We start from the raw sequence: 22,404 nt of genomic DNA on the forward strand, positions 1-22,404 counted from the left end.
CCGAGTGGAGCCAGTGTCCGACTATGTACTCGCCCCCCCGAGGGGCCGGTGTTGGGCCAGGCTCAGGTGTCTTCGCTTGCTCGCCACTCCACTCCACGGACTGGATACGTGCGATATTTTCCTCAGGTGAGCTCCCCGAGAGCCCTGAGCTCCTCCAGCACTGTCGACGCCGACATCAGTTCAGTCTGCCCTTTCGAGCCCAGACCCTCATGTCCGGCCAGGTGCCCCATGTGCATGGTTCCCTCCGGCGACCCCCACATGTGTATTTCACCGTAAGTCTCCGCAGTGAGCGGGTTTCTTCCCTTGGCGTGTCCCCGCCACCCCTAGGGTTAAAAATCCACCTTCGGCTGGTACCCTAGAGATCTTCCATATGCAACCCTCTCCGGGTCATATGTGTCTCTTAAGTCCTCCCCACGGGTAGGCATCTTGGCATTCCCTCACTGGGATATGCTTCCCAGTGTACCTTGGTAATCCTGTGTTAAGTGGGAGTCCTTCGTCCGTACTAGTCTTACGACAGGGTACTCACACTTACGCAGGGCACTGGAAGACAGCTGAGTGGCGGGATTATATTGGGACCCCCATTCGTTAGTCACTAACGTTACGTCGTAGTGACTGAACGAAAGGGAACGTCTCGGTTACGGATGTAACCCTCGTTCCCTGAGGAGGGAACGGAGACGTAACGTCCCCTTGCCACATCGAGCTGTGTTGCCTGGAACGCAGGAGTTCAGTCTTGGCTCCTCAAGCAGGTAACATAATGCGATATTGCCTCGTACTTCCTTATATACTCACGCAGTGAGGCGGAGCTACGTATGCAAATTCCGCATGCCCCATGGCATTGGCACGCCATTGGGCGTTTTCTCAAAACTCGAAGTTGATAGGCTTCTAAGCGAAACCCCCATTCGTTAGTCACTAACGTTACGTCTCCGTTCCCTCCTCAGGGAACGAGGGTTACATCCGTAACCGAGACGTTCTCTGAAGTCACATGACAGCTTTTTGTGAGGGAGCAGGCCAAATTTGTATTCTTTTTCTCTGAAAATCTTGCCCTAGATGTTTAAAGAAAGTCCAAAACAGTTTATTATAGAACTAGCAAGACTACTTTCAAGAAAAATCTTTTGAGTCATATCTTTTAATGAATCATTTACTCCAGTTCTGAATGACTCCTTCCCGATTAGGAATGATTCTGTTCTCAAATTCAACTTAACTGACTCACAGACACTTACTCACTTACCCGTTCGCAACAACTAACAGCCATTGGAGAGGAAGATTATCAGTAAATATTTACTTACATTTTGGTCTGTTCATCACACAAGTCATTGTATGGAATTAGATGAATTTGAATATAGTGCATGATTCATATGGACCACTTTTAGGATAACTTTACGATTCTTTTGTATCCTATTTAAAGCTTGAAATCTTCATTGTAACTGCATGAAAAAAAAGTGACCAGTTAGATTTGTAAACCAACTGGTTTAATAAAAAAAAAAACTAACTTAAAAGAATGAATTGTTCTCAAAAAACAGATTCGCCCCTCAAGTTTGGCTCACAAAAAAAAAAAAACTTGCATGGTGCTTTTTTTTTTACAGTGCTTTTTGTCTTTTTTGGAGCTTGACAAACGTGGTCACTATGAACTGCTGCTGTATGTAAGTTAGGTATGTGAATATTCTTTAAAATTTCAATTTCAAATGTAAAAAAAGTCATGCAAGATTGGAACAACATGAGATTAGCATTTTTTGGGAAAACTATTTTCCCCTACAGCATATTTATTCAAAGCCAGTATATACACCTATAAACACTGGCACTTAATTACATTTCTCTGATCTAACTAGCAATAGACACGTGTATGAGCATAAGTAGGTGTGTTTCTGAGCTTTTTATTGTCTTACCCCTGTCGGTATCGTAGAGAAAGACGAACCGATTCCAGTCGTAGTGGTCTAGCAGGCTGAGGAGGGCCCCTCGTATGGATGGCCGCAGCTGTAAGACAAACTGGCTCTCGCCCTCTGTGGGGAAACTGGGCGTGATGAGGGAGATGTGCAGTGCGCCGCAGAAGGATGTTAGCGTGTGAACCGACCTCTTGTCGTACAGTCCGAAAATGGCGAACACACCCCGCGAGTACTGCGAGCAGACTGCAAAGCACAACAACAAAGAGGAAGAGAGAGAGAGTTAGATGCTTAAAACATTAATTACACAAAACCTAAGGGAGTACTGAACATTTACCTGACTTCAGAGCATTAGGACGCAGCTTACATTAGTGTTCTAGTGTAGGGCTTTTCCGTAGGTGTTTGAAACATTAATGAAACAACCGGGGAGAACCTTCCACCACCTGAACAAGTACATTTATTCTCTATATGAATACTATTACCAGATCAGCTCATTTTTGCATCATAGTTTTGAATGATACACAGGAAGGGCTAATTAAGAAAACAAAATACAAAAGCCATTATTTAAAGGGGTACTTTAGCGCTGGGAAGATGAATGTGTATTTATGTAGTAGAAATGTGAAATTATTTTTGAATCTGGTGCCTTCTAGACTGAGAAAAGACAGAAAATGTATTTTTTGTCTCAAGTGGATGAAAGACAACAATTCCCAGAATGCACTTGCTTCGCTGCTCAACGAGGCCACTCCCAAAGCCACGGCTACTGGCACCATGACACCGCCCCCACCGTCGTTTTGATTTTCATAGTAATAAAATAATTTGGTTCAGTTAGAGAATAGACACCGCAATTAAAAACTGAACGTGTCTTTTCAATAACGTGTGAGTGAGCCGAACGAAAGTCACGGCACAAACGCAGCAGGAGTCAGATTTCATTCATCACGAGAGCGAAGAGCTGAGGTAAGCGCGGCAGTCATTCACGGCGCATGTCCAGTCTGGCGCGTTTTCAGATCATGCCTATGGAAGCTTAACTTTCATAGGAATTCATTGAAAAGTTGAAACACTCACTTTGCTCTGCACCGCTCCGTTATGAATACCCGAGCCGAGCGGCCGTGCGCATTTACATTCTGTGAGTGAGATCCCACCCCAGTGGGTGGGTTGAAAACATGTGGAACTAGCTCCTACTACTGGCTGTAGTCTCTAGCCTCTGGCCAAAAAAATCTCAGATGACGCAAAATGAAGATATTTGCGTCATCGGAGGATTTTTTCCAGAAATAAAATGCATAATTCTCTCGTCTCAGGGGGACATGAGGGGGGAAAGTACGATAATTTGAATATACTACCAGGTTTCTACTGATACAAAGCTTAATGCTAAATCGCTTAACACAAGGGGCCCTATTATACATATATATACTTTTACTATTATACTATTATAGTATATACAATTATATACTTTTGCTTGTTTAACGACAGAAAAACGGTCAGCACCCTAGGCGCATAGTCCATAAGGGTTGTATCTATTCTCTGAATGACATGGGTGTGTTTGGGGCGTAAGTGCAATAAACCAATCATCTCCCATTCCCTTTAAATGCCAGTTGCGCTTGCACCATGGTGTATTTGCCATTTACATGGCGGATCTTGCGAGCGGAAAGACTGAACACTTCTCCAGAGAAGAATCCTTTTATTTTTAATATGTAAAAATGTTTGTGTGCTGCTGTGCGTCCCTGTGTGTGTAATAAGCAGAGTGTACGCGTGTTGTGCACCCGCCTGTAGGCGCATATTACAAAGCGCCCTTTAAATAACACAAAAAATACTGTGATATTTTGAGGCAACTGAAAACAACTGTGCCATTGACCAAAAAGATCGTTTTCATCTGTCTCAAAATAGCAACACACCAACAATGCGCCTGAACACACCTTGTTTTCAGACCAGCACACCTATGCTGGACATGAAAATGACTGCGTTGGGCTGAAACTTGCAAAAAACACTTTTTTTTGTACTGCATTGCGTACAATAAGACCAAGGTTATTTTTGAGCCCATCACCTAAGTTATAAATATCATGCGAGTAATTACTCTGGGGTATATAATGACAACACTGAGTATATTAATTAGATATTAAAAACCTGGCCAATACAAAAACCCAATAATTATTTTCATGTTATGGCTGACAACCAATAACGACCAATATTCAAATTCCACACTTTTTAAATAAATACAATCAAAATTATTATGTGTATGCTTAAATAAAAACAATGTTTTTGCTACAAGTATATTTAGGCATCAAAACATTGTGATATAAAGTATATTTGCCTAATCTTCACGGTACTTTAGACCGCAGTGGAAACCCTGACAGTAGCAGGTCTGGGGTAAAAAAGTTCCAGTAAAAAAAGTTCCTGGTACAAATTGTTCCGGGTAATTTCGGTGGAAACGGGGCTAAAGACTAGTGTAATGGCTGCTGAAAAATCACAGGAATAAATTACATTTTAAAATAGCAGTTATTTTAAATTGTAATAATATTTCCCAAAATGACTACTTTACTGTATTTTTGATCAAACAAACCAATCCCATATTCTGTATGCTAACGGGACCATGCTAAACAGCTAAACCTTGCCCCTTGATTTAACATTGGAAAAGCTACAGGGTGCCTGCTTTCTAAATTGACTTTTCACGCACACAAAAAAAGAAAGAAAAATGGAAAATTGGATCAGTTCTGTGTGGACTTGCTCATTATTGAGTCGCTGCAGCTGTAAGTGGCAGCAGTTTCCAATATACACTTTATATGCTGTATGATAATGAGCTCCATGCTGCTTTTCCTTGTGTTTTTGCAATTCTGAGAAACTTAAGTCACTGCAGAACGCAACGTCTGATCTACTGCATCCGTCTGAAGAGAGTAGTTAAACAGGCCCGTCTCTGAAAATGTCTCTCATGTCTGACAGTCTTGCAGTTATTGTCAGTTTTCCCCTTTTCATATTTCTTTCTTGCATCAAGTCCGACTTTGCAGCTTTGAAGCTTAACTGCGTTACGCTAAATGGAAAAAATGCTTGGCTTTGATGATTTTTGCTTTCCTGTTTCTGTTCCGAACAAACAGCCAAAAAGACAACGGCATGTAAAAACTAACAACACGTATTGTACGCTCATGGCAATAAGGGCATTTTTGTCATTGTATAAGTAGGTTTGTCTAATCGATGGTATCATAATTACATATGGCTGAAGTGCTTTGTTGTAGTTAGTTATTTTTGTATGATTGGCACTAGCATGTGTATGAAAGTAATTGTGGATTATTAGCAGGATCTTATTGTGCCATAAGTATAGGCTCTTTGATCATGGATGTGCTAAAAGCACGATCTCTATGACTGCAGACTACATCTGCCTCGGATTGGGGGAAGGGAACGGAAAGACACCTGGATCTGTCGGTGGGGAGCATCATTCCCGCAGAGAAGCAGAGGCCAGTCTCTCTCTCTCACACACACACGGTTTCCATGTGTTATGGGTACTTTCCATAGACATGAGTATTATACCATACAAACGGTATATTATATCCCCTAAACAAAACACTTACAGAAAACATTCTGCGTTTTTAAGTTTTCCCAAAAAATAAAATAAAACAATATACAGAGCCAGACAAGAACATACAACGTTTCCGAACCTTTTTTGTGTTCTGCACATGTACAGCCTCATTATTAAGGCACAAGTACCTGACCAAAAAACAAAACAAAAAAAAACACAGTAATGTGTACATACGACACTATACTTGATATAATTTAGCATCGAGCCATCGACAATATTATTAAAAAGCAAAAAAAAAAAAAAAACGTATTAGCATAAGCACTATTGTTCAAAAGTTTAGGGTCTGTAATATTTTTTAAATGTTTTTGAAATAAGTCTGCAAAGCTGTATTTATTTGATAAAAAATGCAGTCAAGACAGTAATTTTATTACAATTTTTTTTTTTTTTAATACATTTTAAAATGTAATTTATTCCTGTGGTGGTAACGCCAAATGTTCAGCATCATCATTCCAGTCTTCAGTGTCACATGATCCTTCAGAAATCATTTAACCCTTAATCGCCCCTCAAGTAGGGTTTACGTTTGAGTCCCTTGGGGTCAGATAGACCCCAAACTTTTCCAGAGCGATTGCATAAGGAAATATAATTTTTTTACATGGAAAACTATATATCATTTTTTTTATTTACTTCTCAACTATACATTTATGCTGTGTTTTTGTGGGTATTTGGTAGTTTTTTTACCTATTTGCTGCACAAATACCTAACTATGTCATAAATTAGCTCATTAAAAATTTTTTTTTTATGAAAAAATCACTTGAATGATGATCTTAAATAAATATAAATAGTTTTTGGACATTGCTCTATGTGTTAGGGATAGAATACCGCCATCTGTAGGTTTGTGGAAAAACTTTAGGAATTATAGTTAAAGAGAAAGAGAGTGCAATGACCACATTATCCAGGTCCAGAGGTCCATAGGGAAGTTATGCAAGAGTTAAGCTGCCTTTCATCTTTCTTTTATTTGCCCTTTTCCCTCTCTTTCTCATGATTGTTCCATGTTGCATTTGTGCTCTAGTATTTGTCCTTCATTTATGTATGGAATTTTTTCAGATTTATGCCAGTTTTGTTGATTTTATTTGCCAGTTTCTATAAAAATGCTCTCTGTTGCAGTCACACACATGTGTGTGTTTGTGTGTGTGCGTGTGTGTATGAGACAGAAAGTTCGTTCCACTTTGTGTTTATGCTCTAGGACCAGATCTTGATATAAATGTAGACATTTTCAGATTTATACTGGATTTAGTAAAAAAAATTTGACAAAAAAAGTGAAATTTTTTCATTTTTTACACTTTCCCATTCATTTTCAATGTGGGGTCAATCTGACCCCGAGGGACTTTTTTTTTACACACCCTTAGAACAACCAAATCAAGCCCAGATTTTTTGTGCATGTTTAGATAGATTATTTAGGAAAAGTCACCGAGTCTCATGGCCCTGAGATGAAGGGAACACTTTTAAAAAATGGAGGAAAAGTCCAGTGGGGTCAGCTGGACCCCAAGGGACGATTAAGGGTTAAATAGGCTGATTTGCTGCTCAAGAAACTTTTCTTATTTTTATCAATGTTGTAAACAGCCAGGCTGCATAATATTTTTTTGTGGAAATTGAAATGTATTCTGCCACAAATGCCATAAACACAAGTTTTAAAATACATTTGTACATTATTTTCTCTTTCCTAAAAAAAAAATCATGAAATTAATATTATTTTAATCTATTTCCATTCAGTTTTAAATAATTCAACCTATTATTTGTTAATTATATATTATTATTATTTCCCTGGTTGGGAATCATTGCATTAAGAACAGTGATGTTGGGTCTCCTTATTATATTTACCCACCAGTGTAAACCACACACACGCACACAACCAGCAGCTCAAAAAACTTCAACATCTGCACACCACTTGAACAATTTTGTCTGAGACCTGCATACCAAGTCACAACACCATAGGCTAGATGTTTATCCAATCAGGGAGAGAAATAAGATTGCAGCAGATTTTTCACACTGCAGTCGCTGATTTGCACAGTTCACCCTCTTTTGAATGCTGCTGAATACATTCTCTCACAGTGCATGTCACACCACATATCCCAAATGAATATCTGCCACAAAATTGAGCACAAAGAGAACAGTATTGTCAACTTTCCCTCTTTTACTGTCAGTTTCCTGTCTTCCTATAATCCACACAGCACTAGGACACACACAAAAAACGTTTTCCAACATTCACAACACTGAATTTAATTGATAGTTTTTAAAAATGTTTGATGCATAAGTCAACAATATTTCTGAAATTAAATATAGTTCTGTGGCCAATATATAATTGAAATGTCTTGTGTTATCTATGACTATTATGAATGTAGTACTGTATATAATACTGTCAGACTAGACTACAATACATCAACACAAAAATGTAGCACCATTGAAGCTTTAAATTAATGCTTGTCCACTGATCATGACATTACGTGCATTCAAAACAACGCAGAAACGCTGACAGATGCCGCACAGAATTGCTATAACACACATTTGAAATTGCTTATCTTTATTAGGACAATGCATATTTGCCATAAGACTAATTAATCTGAGGCTTGGAAAATTAGTAATTTTAATTACACTCTAAAAAGTGCTGTGTTAAAAATAACCCAAGTAGGGTTGAAAATGGACTAACCCAGCAATTGGGTTGTTTCAACCCAGCAATTGGGTTGTTTTAAGCAAACATTTAACCCAACCGCTGGGTTAAAACAACCCAAATGCTGGGTTAAACAAACCAATTGCTGGGTTAGTCCATTTCCAACCCAACTTGGGTTATTTTTAAAACAGCATTTTTTAGAGTGTATAATTGAATTAGATATTAAAATCCTGGACAATACAATACCTCCATTAATTATTTTCACATTATAGTAGATAAGCAATAAATGCAATGTATTAAAACTCTTTACTTTAAGAAATAAAATTACAATTATATGAATACTGAAAAAAAACAAAGTTCAATCAAATGTTTTAAATTAATTTAGGCATGAAAACATGAAAAAATTTGACATCCTGGATATTCTTTTTGACATTTGCTAAAGATTACATTTAACAGTGTTAATAAATTATTATTGTTTTCAAAGATTAAGAGTCCATTAGATGACAGCAAAATTATCTTAAATATCTAAATACAAAAAATATTAAAATTGTCTGATATTTATCAAATTCTGAAATGTTGTGATATTAGTCGATAATTGATATTGTAGCAATACATGCAAAATATACCTATTTATAAAACTAATGCTTAAACTAATCCTTACGTCTGAATGTCTGATGCATATGGGACACTTTTCTGGAAACACTTCAGGAGTTTCGAAGTCGTCATCTGATTGGTTGAATTCTACAGGATGTCCGCGTTGCGTATCTTTAACGGTCCGCTTGGAAACAAATGCTACGACTCCTCAAAAGTATGTGAAGTTAGCGGCTCCATTGTTGCAGTAAATTTGGACATCCTTCTTGAATGAATCATTTATAGAAGCACGTCGGTCTGTTATTGCAGAGACATAGACTTTACATTTTCAAGCCCCTAAACATGACATGGAACAAATCGAACTGTGATTGGTTGCGTTACATGTCAGTCAAATGTCCTCTTGGGCGATCCTCGACCAATGAAAGCTGCGAAAGAGTCCAGACCTTCTGCTGTCAGTCTGAAGGTCTGGTTTACGTGAGACTAATCGAGACATGAGCACGCATCCAAAACAAAGCATGACCTCTGCACTGAACTGCTATATAAAGCCACTAAATGCAATCAATAATAATAATCAAATAAAAAGATAAACTGAGCCTGGTAAATTATAAATAGGAGACCTTTTGTAGAATTATAGCCTAAAAAATACGAGCCTAATAGCCTGACATTTCCAAGGACAGCTCCAGCCAAGGGAAAGGCCACCAAAAATAGGGATGTCTGGTCATCCTAGTGTCAAATGCATCATCAACGACAATGGGAATTCAATGTTTTTGTAAAGTAGTAGCTTCGAGACCAGAATAGTCCTTTGGGGGAAACCACAGTTAGATTTTTGATCTCGTTTTGGTCTTGAGACTACATAAGTGTTACATGTCACACTTCCTCTGTCTGCAGGGCTGGATATCTTCTAAAGTCAACACATATATCCCTGGGGAGAAAGGAAGTGGGGGTAGGGTGGAGGTAGTTGCGCTAAAGGGGACATGGAGGCTGCTTGTAGCAATCAAGACCGCAATTACTTTAGCTAGATTCACACCAAACACTCCTCCAATCCAGCAACCCCCTCTAAACAACCCAAACTCCAGCTTAGTTGTTTTCTCTGTCAGCCCGACCTTTTTAAAGAGACCACGTCTGTTTAGGAAAACAACCCAAGGAAGGTTTTATTTGACATTTTCAAAAAGCCACAGCTCAGATGCCCTTTGTGTGTACTCAGGATACTGTAAACAGCGTTTCAAGCGGAGACGTATGTTTCCCCTTAGGAGTGAAAAGGAGGATTGGTTTTTAATCGGCTAGATTTTATCAACTGTTCTATTAGAGTTTCGTCAGCGATGACGCAGCTCAGGGATTGGCAGTTTCCCCACTGCAACGGTCCATTTTGCCACGGCCCACACTAACAATGACCCCTAAAGCGCCTCCACCAACATTCCACACAAATGAACAAGCAGGTCAGTGCAGTTATCCCACACTTCCATAATCGATGCATGTCTCTGTGTGTGGATCGCACAATCTACATTCTGTTTTATATAACATCAAGCACATTTAAAGGGGCGGTTCACCTAATAATCAAAATTCTGTCATTATTTTCTCACCTTCATGTCATTTGTCCACACAATTAAAGTCGATGGGGTCCAAAACATTATTGGACCCCATTGACTTATTGTATGAAAAAAAAAAATCAATTTTCAAAATTCTTTATATTCCACAGAAGAAAAAACACCATACAGGTTTAGAATGACATGAAGGTGATTAAATAATGACAGAATATTCATTTTTGGGTGAATTGTGACCTTGTCGCATTTTCAGCGCCCCAACCAGAAAAGGGCATTTACGACATGATGCTTAATTCTGTTCAGGCTTATAGCCAGACGCTTGACATCACCAATAGGTAGCTTGGATATTTTATAGGAGGGTTTCAGGTTAGCATCTGTGCATCTGCAAAATGAATGTTCCCCAAAGGCGAAATAAATCTGCTTTGCTCATATGATCTATACAGGATTCACAAACAAAGTAATTTATGATGCAATAACGGCTTGCAGGTCTTGCCTTCTGACCCCCGTAGTCAGACACCTAAAAAGCCTAGCATACGTAAGGGGGCGGTGGGGGGGAATAAGTGAGGCTCGACTGGCTCCTGATTCTATGTAAACCATGAACTGCAGAAAAACAGATCCCGCTTTCCGCTTCACGCATCACCGCCGCTGACAGCTTCACTCGCAGTGCGCTTGACTTCATCTCCCACAATGCCTCTGGGACAGAAAAGATGGATTAGTTGTCCCTGTCTGCCCGGCCTCTCTCCTTCAGACCAGAACCTTAAAGATTATGACAAAAAAATGTGGAAAAATAAGGCAAAAAATAAGCAATCATTCAATAATGGAGAAAACTGTAGTAGAAAGGCAAGGGAGGATTTTGATTTCATACCATTTTAAAGGCAGTTTAGTAGGGAGTTTGAGGGTGATGGCTCTTATTTCAGCGTGGGAGGCCATGGAGAGCATCCTTCAGTGAATGACTGCTTTATCAATACTAATAGCCTAACCCATCCTCTGGTCACATGAGGAAAACTAACCTTTCTAAGGGTTAAACTGCTGCCTGTCACTACACAAGAGATATAGATATTCCCACTACATAATCCCCCCCCCCCCCTTTATTTTATTGTTGGGTGACTGGGGAGTGATGTAACATGGGAGGAGTTGACATTACCAGTTTAACAAATTAAGTTGCCGTCACATTAGTGAAATTCTGTGGGCAAAAATGATCAATTGTCTGTTGTCAACAGCGTAGCAATGTATAAAGCAAAGCTCACACAGAAGTCACTTTAAAACCAAGCAGATTTCTGTTGATTTCATCGCAGTGAATCCGTGTGAACAACTTGAACCCAAAGCGAAATATGTATGATGACTGATTATGTATATTATTTACACTATATTGCCAAAAGTATTGGGACACCCCTCCAAATCACTGAATTTAGGTGTCACACTCATTTCCATGGCCACAGGTGTATAAAATCAAGCACCTAGGCATGAGAACGGGTCACTCTCAGGAGCTCAGTGAATTCAAGCGTTGTACCGTGATACGTTGCCATCTGTGCAATAAGTCAATTTGTGAAATTTCCTCACTACTAAATATTCTACGGTCAACTGTTAGTGGTATTATAACAAAGTGGAAGGAGTTGGGAACAACAGCAACTCAGCCTCAAAGTGGTAGGCCACATAAAATCACAGAGCGGGGGCAGAGCACGCTGAGGTGCACAGTGTGCAAAAGTCGCCAACTTTCTGCAGAGTCAATAGCTACAAACATCGTGTGGCCTTCAGATTAGCTCAAGAACAGTGCATAGAGAGCTTCATGGAATGGGTTACCATGGCCGAGCAGCTGCATCCAAGCCTTTCATCACCAAGTGCAATGCAAAACGTCGGATGCAGTGGTGTAAAGCACACCGCCACTGGACTCTAGAGCAGTGGAGACGTGTTCTCTGGAGTGTTGAATCATACTTTTCTGTCTGGCAATCCGATGGACGACTCTGGGTTTGGCGGTTGCCAGGAGAACGGTACTGACTGCATTGTGCCAAGTGAAAAGTTTGGTGGAGGGGGGATTATGGTGTGGGGTTGTTTTTTAGGGGTTGGGCTTGGCCCCTTAGTTCCAGTGAAAGGGCTCTTAATGCTTCAGCATACCAAGACATTTTGGACAATTTCATGTTCCCAATTTTGTGGGAAGAGTTTGGGGATGGCCCCTTCCTGTTCCAACATGACTGCGCACCAGTGCACAAAGCAAGGTCCATAAAGACATGGATGAGCGAGTTTGGTGTGGAGGATCTTGACTGGCCTGCACAGAGTCCTGACCTCAACCCGATACAGCATCTTTGGGATAGGACTGCAGCTATCGATTCTTTTTGTAATCGATTAATCTGGCACTTAATCGATCGATTAATTGATTAATCTGATAAAAAAATGTGTGTGTGGTTTTAAACAACCAAAACAAATAATGCAATTTAATTTATTAATATGCACAACAGGTTTCATGCTGTAATCTAGCCCTGACATCAAAGTAAATATCTGTTTTATGTAGATTTCAACACCTGCAGCATTTACCATTAGGCTACTAACAATTAATATATAATTTCTGGGGTGAGCCTATTTGCTATGGTAACCTAGCAACCTGTGTGTGTGTGTGTGTGTGTGTGCAATCGTGCCGTGCGTGAGGAAGAGTGATGCCCCAGTCAGACCAGTTGCTTCATTGCAGTTTGGTACGGCAGAAATACATACATTCATTTTCAATAGAACGCTGCATTTGGCTTGCATCACTTGCATTGCGGTGCATTTTAGGTGAAGCATCCATTCGAAAAATCGCGTCACAACACCACGTGCCGGTGTATACAGTGAATGCATGCTGAAATTATTGTTGCGTGGCAACATAAAAGTTTAAGCATATTTGATGCATTGCCGCGATTGGTCTGACTGACGCGTGAGAGAGTTGAGTTAAATTCCATAGGAATGTTAAATTCCATTAGTTCCATTATCGAAGTTTTTGCCTCGAGGAATTTTTGTAATCGAGTTAATCGAGAAACTCAAAGAATCGTTTCAGCCCTACTTTGGGATGAATTAGAGCGGAGACTGCGAGCTAGGCCTTCTCGTCCAACATCAGTGCCTGACCTCACAAATGCGCTTCTAGAAGAATAGTCAAAAATTCCCATAAACACACTCCTAAACTTTGTGGAAAGCCTTCCCAGAAGAGTTGAAGCTGTTATAGCTGCAAAGGGTGGGCCAACTCCATATTAAACCCTATGGATTAAGAATGGGATGTCATTCAAATTCATGTGTAAAGGCAGGGCAGGCGTCCTAAAACTTTAAGCAATATAGTGTGTGTTGTGTGAATTCCTATTGAAATTACTGCAAAAATTTACCAAACAACAGTAAATGTGAACGTACCTTTAGAAATTAGCTACAGGAGTGTAAACACAATGACAGTAGAAGGTGTAAATAAAAATGATGATGAAAGAAAAGTGTATATTCATGCTTATTGAATGAAAGTCATCTGAATGATAATAAGAGCCTCTTGTTTAATTTGATACAAAACATCCACATAAGCTTTTAATGTACAAGCTACAATTCCAAGTTGAATCAAAATCCTATCTTCTTTTACTTAGTTGAATCCACTTGATAAAACAGATTAAATTCCTCTCCTGAGACCGGCATGTTCGATATTTATAGAAAAATCACAGAGTGGCTGAATATGATTTTTTTTTTATGGGAGATGTTGAAGCACAACTGTACAGACAGAGACAAGAGAGAGTGTTGGCGTCACTCACGCACTCAAATGCGCACTGTGACTAATGCTGGGTGGCAAATGAATAAACTAACACTTGTCAGTGACATTTACAAAATTCGTCATCACAGGCATTAACGTTGAAAGGCGAAAGAGAGAGAAAACCTTTGTGGAGTCTCTTCTGGAAGCAACGGTAATCACATCAATGAAGCTTGAGATGTACACCTGTAACATTAAGCACTGCGGTTTATTCCCATGACCTCACATCCTGCTGATGTCACACTCACTGCTGCTATTTGTACAAACTACACAAAACACAAGTGCGAAGTTGCTATGCAAGATACCACGTTTTAGCCAAATTCTTAGGCAGCATTGCATTCTTAAAAAACACAATCCCTTGATGCAAGCTACAACCAATCAGTTGAACTTTATTATGTATGTATATTGGTCCTCATGTATATATCATCCTCATGGTCATGGACTATACCAGATTTGCCAGTTTTTGCTGTGTGATCATGTTACCCTAGATAGTCTGGCCACTCTCCATTGAGAAGCGTTAACTTCCTTGAAGGCGGGTACTCTGTTGTAGTTTAAAACTATTGGATCTGCCCAGAGCCACTCTGGATCTGCCATAACCAATCGCTAATGTTTGGTCGTGACGTATGTCATCTCAAACTAGCGCATGCCACTTCCTCTGTTCGCTGATTTGTTAAAAAAGGGACAAATGGTTACACTTGGTTTGACACTGCAAGGACGATTGGCTATCTTTCCCTTTTTCCTGTAGCAACGTCTTAGGCATCTTACATTACTGTTTATTGCTCTATTCACATCTACAGTCCTCATGCCCCCTGCACCAGGTCTTTGGCATGTTCACACAGGTGACCAGGGACCCTGGGCATCTATATAAATTAAATAAAGATTAATCCTTATTAAAGCTTCAAAAGTTCAGTGAGTAATTTTGTATTTTGTTCTTTGATTAACATTAATGACAGACATCACAGCAGCAAGTTTATTAGGCTGCTGTCACTTCAAGATCTAAAGCCCATGTCGCAGATCCGGATCTGACACGCATCCAATGTCCTCACAACTCTTTGCCTTCATTTAATACTTTTTAACTCATTTAAGACTGTGCTTACGAGGATACTCAAAGCAGGCATTTTGGCATACTTGTGTATTTTTGTCCATTCAAGCGAGAAAGAGAACTCAATGTGGCTGTGTCACACAGAGAAGAGATTCACAAACAGCGCACCAGTACAGAGTTCTTATTTTTGCATCTGATCACGCTTGAATGGCTTAATAGCACTGATGAATGATAGCGTGATTATATACTGTAGCGCAGCCAAAGGATGACAGAAAAAAAATGATGCTGCATTAATTAAATTAAATATTTTTAACGTGTTAAACTGAAAAATGACTTGCATGCGTTAACGCGCTAATTTTTAAGCCCTATAAAGAAATGAATACTTTATTCAGCAAGAATGCAATAAATTGTCATGAGAAATCATATTTGCCTTTATCTTTTGACATATAACAGGTCTTTGTATCATTAAAACATCCTGCAATTTCATAGCTTCAAATGCACTCCTTATGATAAACAAAGTATTTATTTAAAGGAACACGCCAACTTTTTGGGACTTTAGCTTATTCACCGTATCCCCCAGAGTTAGATAAGTCCAGACATACCATTCTCATCTCCGTGCGTGCCATAACTCTGTCTGACACACTCACTGCTAGCCTAGCTTAGCACAAAGACTGGAGGTAAATGGCTCCAGCTAGCCTACTGCTCAATAAGTGACAAAATAACGCCAACATTTTCCTATTTACATGTTGTGATGTGTATAGTTACATTGTGTACTAAGACCGACGGAAAATGAAAAGTTGCGATTTTCTAGACTGATATGGCTAGGAACTATACTATCATTCCTGTGTAATGATCAAGGAACTTTGAGCCATACCATGAGTGCAGCGGAGCAATGATATTATGCAGCACCTGATAATAGTCACCAGCGCTCTAACCTGTGCAAGCAGATTGTCACGTTGTGTAGCGGACCCTGTCCGAATGATGGCCAGACTTTACTGATGTTTCATAGAGTTTATTGAAACCGTTTGATCTCCAAAAAATCACTGTAAGAGCTGAACAAATAAAGCAAAGAAGTGCGCATTAACACCTCGTATACAAAGTCTCTCTCTTTATAGCATTATCATCAAAATACAGCGAAATACACAAAAATACTAATTACAGATGACAGTAAATAAAAGTACCTACTTATTAAGACCATAGACTGTAAAAAAATTTGGACGTAGTGTCCGTGACATCACCCATAGGATTCTGATGAGCCGTTCTGAAGCGCAAAGTATGGACGAGATGGCCGTTGCCATCTAGGCCGCCTGTCATCGCGCGTCACTCCCGGATAACAGAAAATGGGCAAAAAGGCGGGACGTGGGCGGAGCTTAAGTGACACAATGACTAACAGACAGCCGATAAATGGTTATCCACCTGTCACTCGAAGTGGCCACGCCCTTAATTATGCAGAACTTTAATGCTTTACATAATGTAAACGAATGAGATATAAAAAAATTCACCCCCCTCACAGTTGTCATGAAGGGCAAAATTAGCCGTATAGACCAAAACCACAATTTGTACCAAGCTGAAAACATGTTTTATTCTGCTGTAAAGTTGGCCATTTTAACTTGGGGCTCAATGAGATTCTGCTCCCTTCTGGAGTCTGTCCCTAGCGGACAGTCGATGAATTGCAGTTTAAGGCACTTCCGTATTGGCTTCAAGAGAAACTGCGGGAGGTTGCCGCTTGATTAAGACAGATAATGCAGACCTTAAACCTATTTAAACACACAGAAATGTCAAAACTCATGGTACGGCAGTACAATTCCTTGATCATTACGCAGGAATGATAGTATAGTTCCTAGTCATATCGGTCTAGAAAATCACAACTTTTAATTTTCCGTCAGTCTTCGTACACGATGTAACTATACACATCATAACATGTAAATAGGAAAATGTTGGCGTTATTTTGACAATTATTGAGCAGTAGGCTAGCTGGAGCCATTTACCTCTAGTCTTTGCTAAGCTAGGCTAGTGGTGTGTGTGTCAGACAGAGTTATGGTGAGAATGGTATGTATGGACTTATCTAACTCTGGGGGATATGGGGAATAAGATAAAGTCCCAAAAAGTCAGCGTGTCACATCAGCAACTCCAGAGCAAGACATCAACGAATAGTTATATATCATCGCACCATAGGCCACGCCCACTGGCATTCAGTTGCTTAATGGCTGACATTTGTCTACACCGAAGGTGAGCGGCACATCAAAAGCAAATAGATCCATTATAATCAATCACTGATGCTGTCTACACTGGATACTGTGAAGCGGGTTTAGTTTCTGACATGTTTCACGCACTGGAGTCTATCAACAACAGGACAAATGAAAGAGTGAAAGAATGTTTGCTTCGACAGGTCCAGTTTAAACAGCTCGTTTGCATCTCTATACAGACTTCAGAAGGATCCCAGCGCCGGAAACAAGTAGATGTTTTCTTTATGGCGTCCTGCATTGCATTGGAGGATTATATGTTTATTCAGAGTATTTTCTTTAGTCAGCGAGGTACAGTGTAATGGAGAGTTCGCAAAGAAACGTTTGTTGACAGATGAAGCAGCCAACTGGATCTGACAGCAGCTGCAATGACGGGTTTATATGGATAAAGTTTTCAATAAACTTACTCGTGTGGGGGCGTAGATACTATTTCCTATACAATGACGTTAGCCAATCATAACAGTGGCCATTAACTGACAAGCCTTAAAGGAGCCACCCACAAAACAGATAATTACAGACAGACGGTTAGAATGAAGGTTGAAAATAATTGTTTTTCCATTTATATATATATACACACACACACACACACACACACACACACACACACACACACACACACACACACACACACACACACACACACACACACACACACACACACACACACACACACACACACACACACACACACACACACACACACACACACACACACACACACACACACACACACACACACACACACACACACACACACACACCTAAAAGATTATTAGGAACACCATACTAATACTGTGTTTGACCCCCTTTCGCCTTCAGAACTGCCTTAATTCTACATGGCATTGATTCAACAAGGTGCTGAAAGCATTCTTTAGAAATGTTGGCCCATATTGATAGGATAGCATCTTGCAGTTGATGGAGATTTGTGGGATGCACATCCAGGGCACGAAGCTCCCGTTCCACCACATCCCAAAGATGCTCTATTGGGTTGAGATCTGGTGACTGTGGGGGCCATTTTAGTACAGTGAACTCATTGTCATGTTCAAGAAACCAATTTGAAATGATTCGAGCTTTGTGACATGGTGCATTATCCTGCAGGAAGTAGCCATCAGAGGATGGGTACATGGTGGTCATAAAGGGATGGACATGGTCAGAAACAATGCTCAGGTAGGCCATGGCATTTAAACGATGCCCAATTAGCACTAAGGGGCCTAAAGTGTGCCAAGAAAACATCCCCCACACCATTACACCACCACCACCAGCCTGCACAGTGGTAACAAGGCATGATGGATCCATGTTCTCATTCCGTTTACGCCAATATACACATATATATACACACCTAAAGGATTATTAGGAACACCTGTTCAATTCTTCTGAAGACTTCTGTTATATCGGTTATATGCTCTATCTCTCTATCTATCTTAGTTAGATACATTATAGATAATATATAAAACTGTAAAAGCCTAAAATACAATTCAGCAATCATCTACTAAAAGAGATACTGTCTGTCCCATAATTCAGTCTGCTTTATGGTAGGATACACAAGTAAAACACCACTGTGAATACTTAAAAATGATGTGCTTGTGCTGCACAATGAAGTTCTTCCTCTGTTCCGCCAGATCCAGACATCAGTAAATCATCGGCACGCTGATGTTTATCTAAGCAATCAGACGATACATATTCATATCCTTGCAATGATGACATAACACAAGCAAAAGTGCCTGAGATGAGGTTGGCATTTACATATCACAGCGTATTCCTAAAAGTCACTTCCTGTACCGAGTCACCGTCTCTCTGAGATGTGTCGTCTCTCTGTCTCTTTTCCTTGACACTGCACAGACGCTGTTTCCTCAGTTCTTGACAAATACAGTTCTCTCTCTTTCAACATTTCTCCTGCTCTCCTCTACGGCTGAATGCCAGGGTGTGCCTTGCAGGGGAGAGCTGGCCCATTTCTCTCTCTCTTTTTTCCCCTTCTTCTATCCCTCGCTCTGGTCTCCGTGGTTTGTGGTTGACGCATCTCTTGTTCCTTCTGTTGCCTGTCTTGTGTCTCTATCCTTCACTCCTTTTCTTTTGTTGTAACTCTCTGTATCCTTTGTGACTGTATTTTTCATCTGCTATCTTTGTGTTCTTTCTGTCTTTTCTTTTGTGCCCGCTCTCCCCGACTGCTCCTCCTCCTCCTCTCCCTTTCTCGCTCTCACTCTCTCATGTTCGCATTCACATGCACTTCCTCAGAGAATTCTTATTTATTTACACATTCGTACAGCCTTAAACTGCACGCTGAGCTCAAGAGAGAGAAAAGCGGTTGACAAAAAGATTCCAACCTAGTCTAGCGTCTATTTAAACCTGAAGTCCATTTATAGACTCAGAGCACAATATCACCTAAACCAGATGCAGAGTTATCTGTCAATGAATGAAAGAAGTGAGAAAAACCAGAAAAGACCAGAGCAGATACTGTTATAATGAAAGAGAAAACATTTCCCCAGATAATCCTACTTTTCTAGAAGCAGGTAAAAGCAAAAGTTGGTAGTTGATGCATAAAGTCCATGGAGATGTTATGCATCAGCTACTTAACACGGACTTAACTTAGTAATGTGATATGCATTAAATATTAAAATTGAAATTAAAAATGGATTTATGTTCAATTTAAATTTAGATTAAAAATTAAATGTATAAATAAAAGTTAAATTCCTAATCAGAGGTATTTGGAAAGATTTCAATTAGCTTAATTCTCTCTATAAAACAGATTTAAAAAAAAGTGCCCCTATTATGCTATTTTAACTCTTTCTCCGACAAACACAGAATTTTCCATTATTTGTGAGAAAACACTTCCCTGGCAAACACAGAGTTTTCCGGCTATCTGTGTTTTCACTGTTATATGTTACGCCTGAGAATAGACAGGGAGAATAAATCACGAGAGATTGAGTGATGTTTTCTCAGTGATGGCATTTACTCGTACATTTCATATTGAACACACATCTCATTCACATACAGATTGGTCACAGTAATATATATATATATTATACATACATATATACGTCTCCTTTTTGTTGTGAAATATAAACGTATTACCATACGCAAAGAGTTCTCAAACAACATCTCATTTGTCACCTTTAGAGACTAACACATGAATACAGCTGTGTATCTTCTTACAAAAACTGGTAACAATTACCAAGATAAACAGTATGAAACATACTCCAAAATATATAAATGCCCTTGAACTTTTCCAGGTGGTAAAACCCATTTAAAGGGTTAGTTCACCCAAAAATGAAAATTCTGTCATTAATTACTTACCCTCATGTCGTTCGACACCCGTCAGACCTCGGTTCATCTTCGGAACAGAAATTAAGATATTTTAGTTGAAATCTGATGCCTCTGAAAGTCCTCCATTGGCTCAATGGTACTCTACACTCTCAAGACCCTTAAAAGGTACTAAAGACGTCGTTACAAAGTCCATCTCACTACAGTGGTTCTACAATAACTTTATGAATCGGCGACAATAGTTTTTGTGCGTAAAAAACCCCTAAATAACGACTTACATAGTGATGACGATTTCAAAACAAAGCATCATGAAGCTTCGAAGCGTTATGAATCACTGAGTCGATTCAGCAGTTTGAATCGCCAAATTTCAGCAGTTTGGCGGTTTGACATGCGATCCGAATCATCATTCGGCTCAGTGATTCATAACGCTTCGAAGCTTCATGATGCTTTGTTTTGAAATCGTCATCACTATGTAAGTCGTTATTTAGGTTTTTTTTGCGCACAAAAACTATTGTCGCCGATCCATAAAGTTATTTTAGAACCACTGTAGTGAGATGGACTTTGTAACGACGTCTTTAGTAGCTTTTAAGGGTCTTGAGAGTGTAGAGTACCATTGAGCCAATGGAGGCCTTTCAGAGCCATCAGATTTCAACTAAAATATCTTAATTTCTGTTCCGAAGATGGACGGAGGTCTGACAGGTGTCGAACGACATGAGGGTAAGTAATTAATGACAGAATTTTCATTTTTGGGTGAACTAACCCTTTAACGTTACTCGTTAGCCCCGGCTGCCATGTGCTCCACATGTATATGTAACGTACTAACATCATACAATAAAACTTCCATTCTCTATCAACTATATATATCCATACATGTCTTCAACATTTAAACTCATTTTTTAAATGCACTATAATCACTTCAGTGATCCGTTACCTGAGAATAGACAGGGAGAATAAATCACGAGAGATTGAGTGATGTTTTCTCAGTGATGGCATTTACTCGTATGAGGCGCCTCTCGCGATGACGCGATCTCACCTGAGAACATTATAGCGCAATTCTCGCGATACAGCGAGACATGAGCAATGTAGCGTATAGCGCGACTCTCGCGATACAGCGAGACATGAGCAATGGAGCCAAGCCTAACGGATCTACTATGCTATAACATTTTAACCCTTAACATAAACATGACCAAATAAAAACAAGGAAACTCATTAATTAATTATTTCCCATTTCCATCTCCTTTAACCATAAACAATGATAAACTAGAATTATATATTGAACAAAACTCTGACTATTATATATTGAACAAAACTCTGACTGCTACTGTGAACTACCCATTACATATACGCAATAACGCATCTTCTGAATGAGTACAGAATCTCCTGATCAAAACACAGGAGAAGAAGACGCAAAAAAACAAGCGATCGTATGCAAGCAGATGCATATGTAAAATAACGTGCATCATCAACATTAAACATCATATAAATCAAAACTGCCTAATGTTACTGAAAGAAATGCCAACCCAGAACAAGCTATAGGACTGTGCAAGCAGTAGGGGTGTTGATGGACTCAATCTACTCCATCTGTGCTCTGAATCTGATCTGTTTTTTTTTTGTTTAAAAGCAGATGGTCTGCTCTTTATTTTTGATATGTTGCATGCTCAGATATTCATACAACAAAATATTCTATGGGCCATTACATTTTTGAGAAAATGATCAAATACCCTGGCGGTGTTTTTTTAAAGGGGTGGTAAAACACATTCTTTTGAAGGCTTGACTGTGTTTGTGGGGTGCATTGTAACATGTGTTCATGCTTCGTTTAAAAAAAAATTGCCTTATTTTTCATATATTTGACCTTTATTCTACACTGCTCTGTCCCTCCTTGTAAAACGGTCTGATGCTTTCCGGGTTGTATGAAGCCAGTCCCTCAAAAATACGCAGTGGGC

The 22,404-nt window shown here is 39.6% G+C and overlaps 1 protein-coding gene across 3 annotated transcripts in view; it reads right to left on the minus strand.

The window, feature by feature from the left end:
- Positions 1 to 22,404, minus strand: part of gria4b (glutamate receptor, ionotropic, AMPA 4b) — a 121,348-nt gene that overhangs the window by 51,950 nt on the left and 46,994 nt on the right. For all 3 annotated transcript variants that reach the window (XM_079835701.1, XM_079835700.1, XM_079835704.1), the window contains exon 3: positions 1,884 to 2,123. In XM_079835701.1, coding sequence (XP_079691827.1) covers positions 1,884 to 2,123 — 240 coding nt within the window. The remainder of the gene's footprint in view (positions 1 to 1,883; positions 2,124 to 22,404) is intronic.

This window comes from Gobio gobio, assembly GCF_949357685.1.
Source record: "Gobio gobio genome assembly, chromosome: 14".
Classification (NCBI taxonomy): Eukaryota; Metazoa; Chordata; class Actinopteri; order Cypriniformes; family Gobionidae; genus Gobio; species Gobio gobio.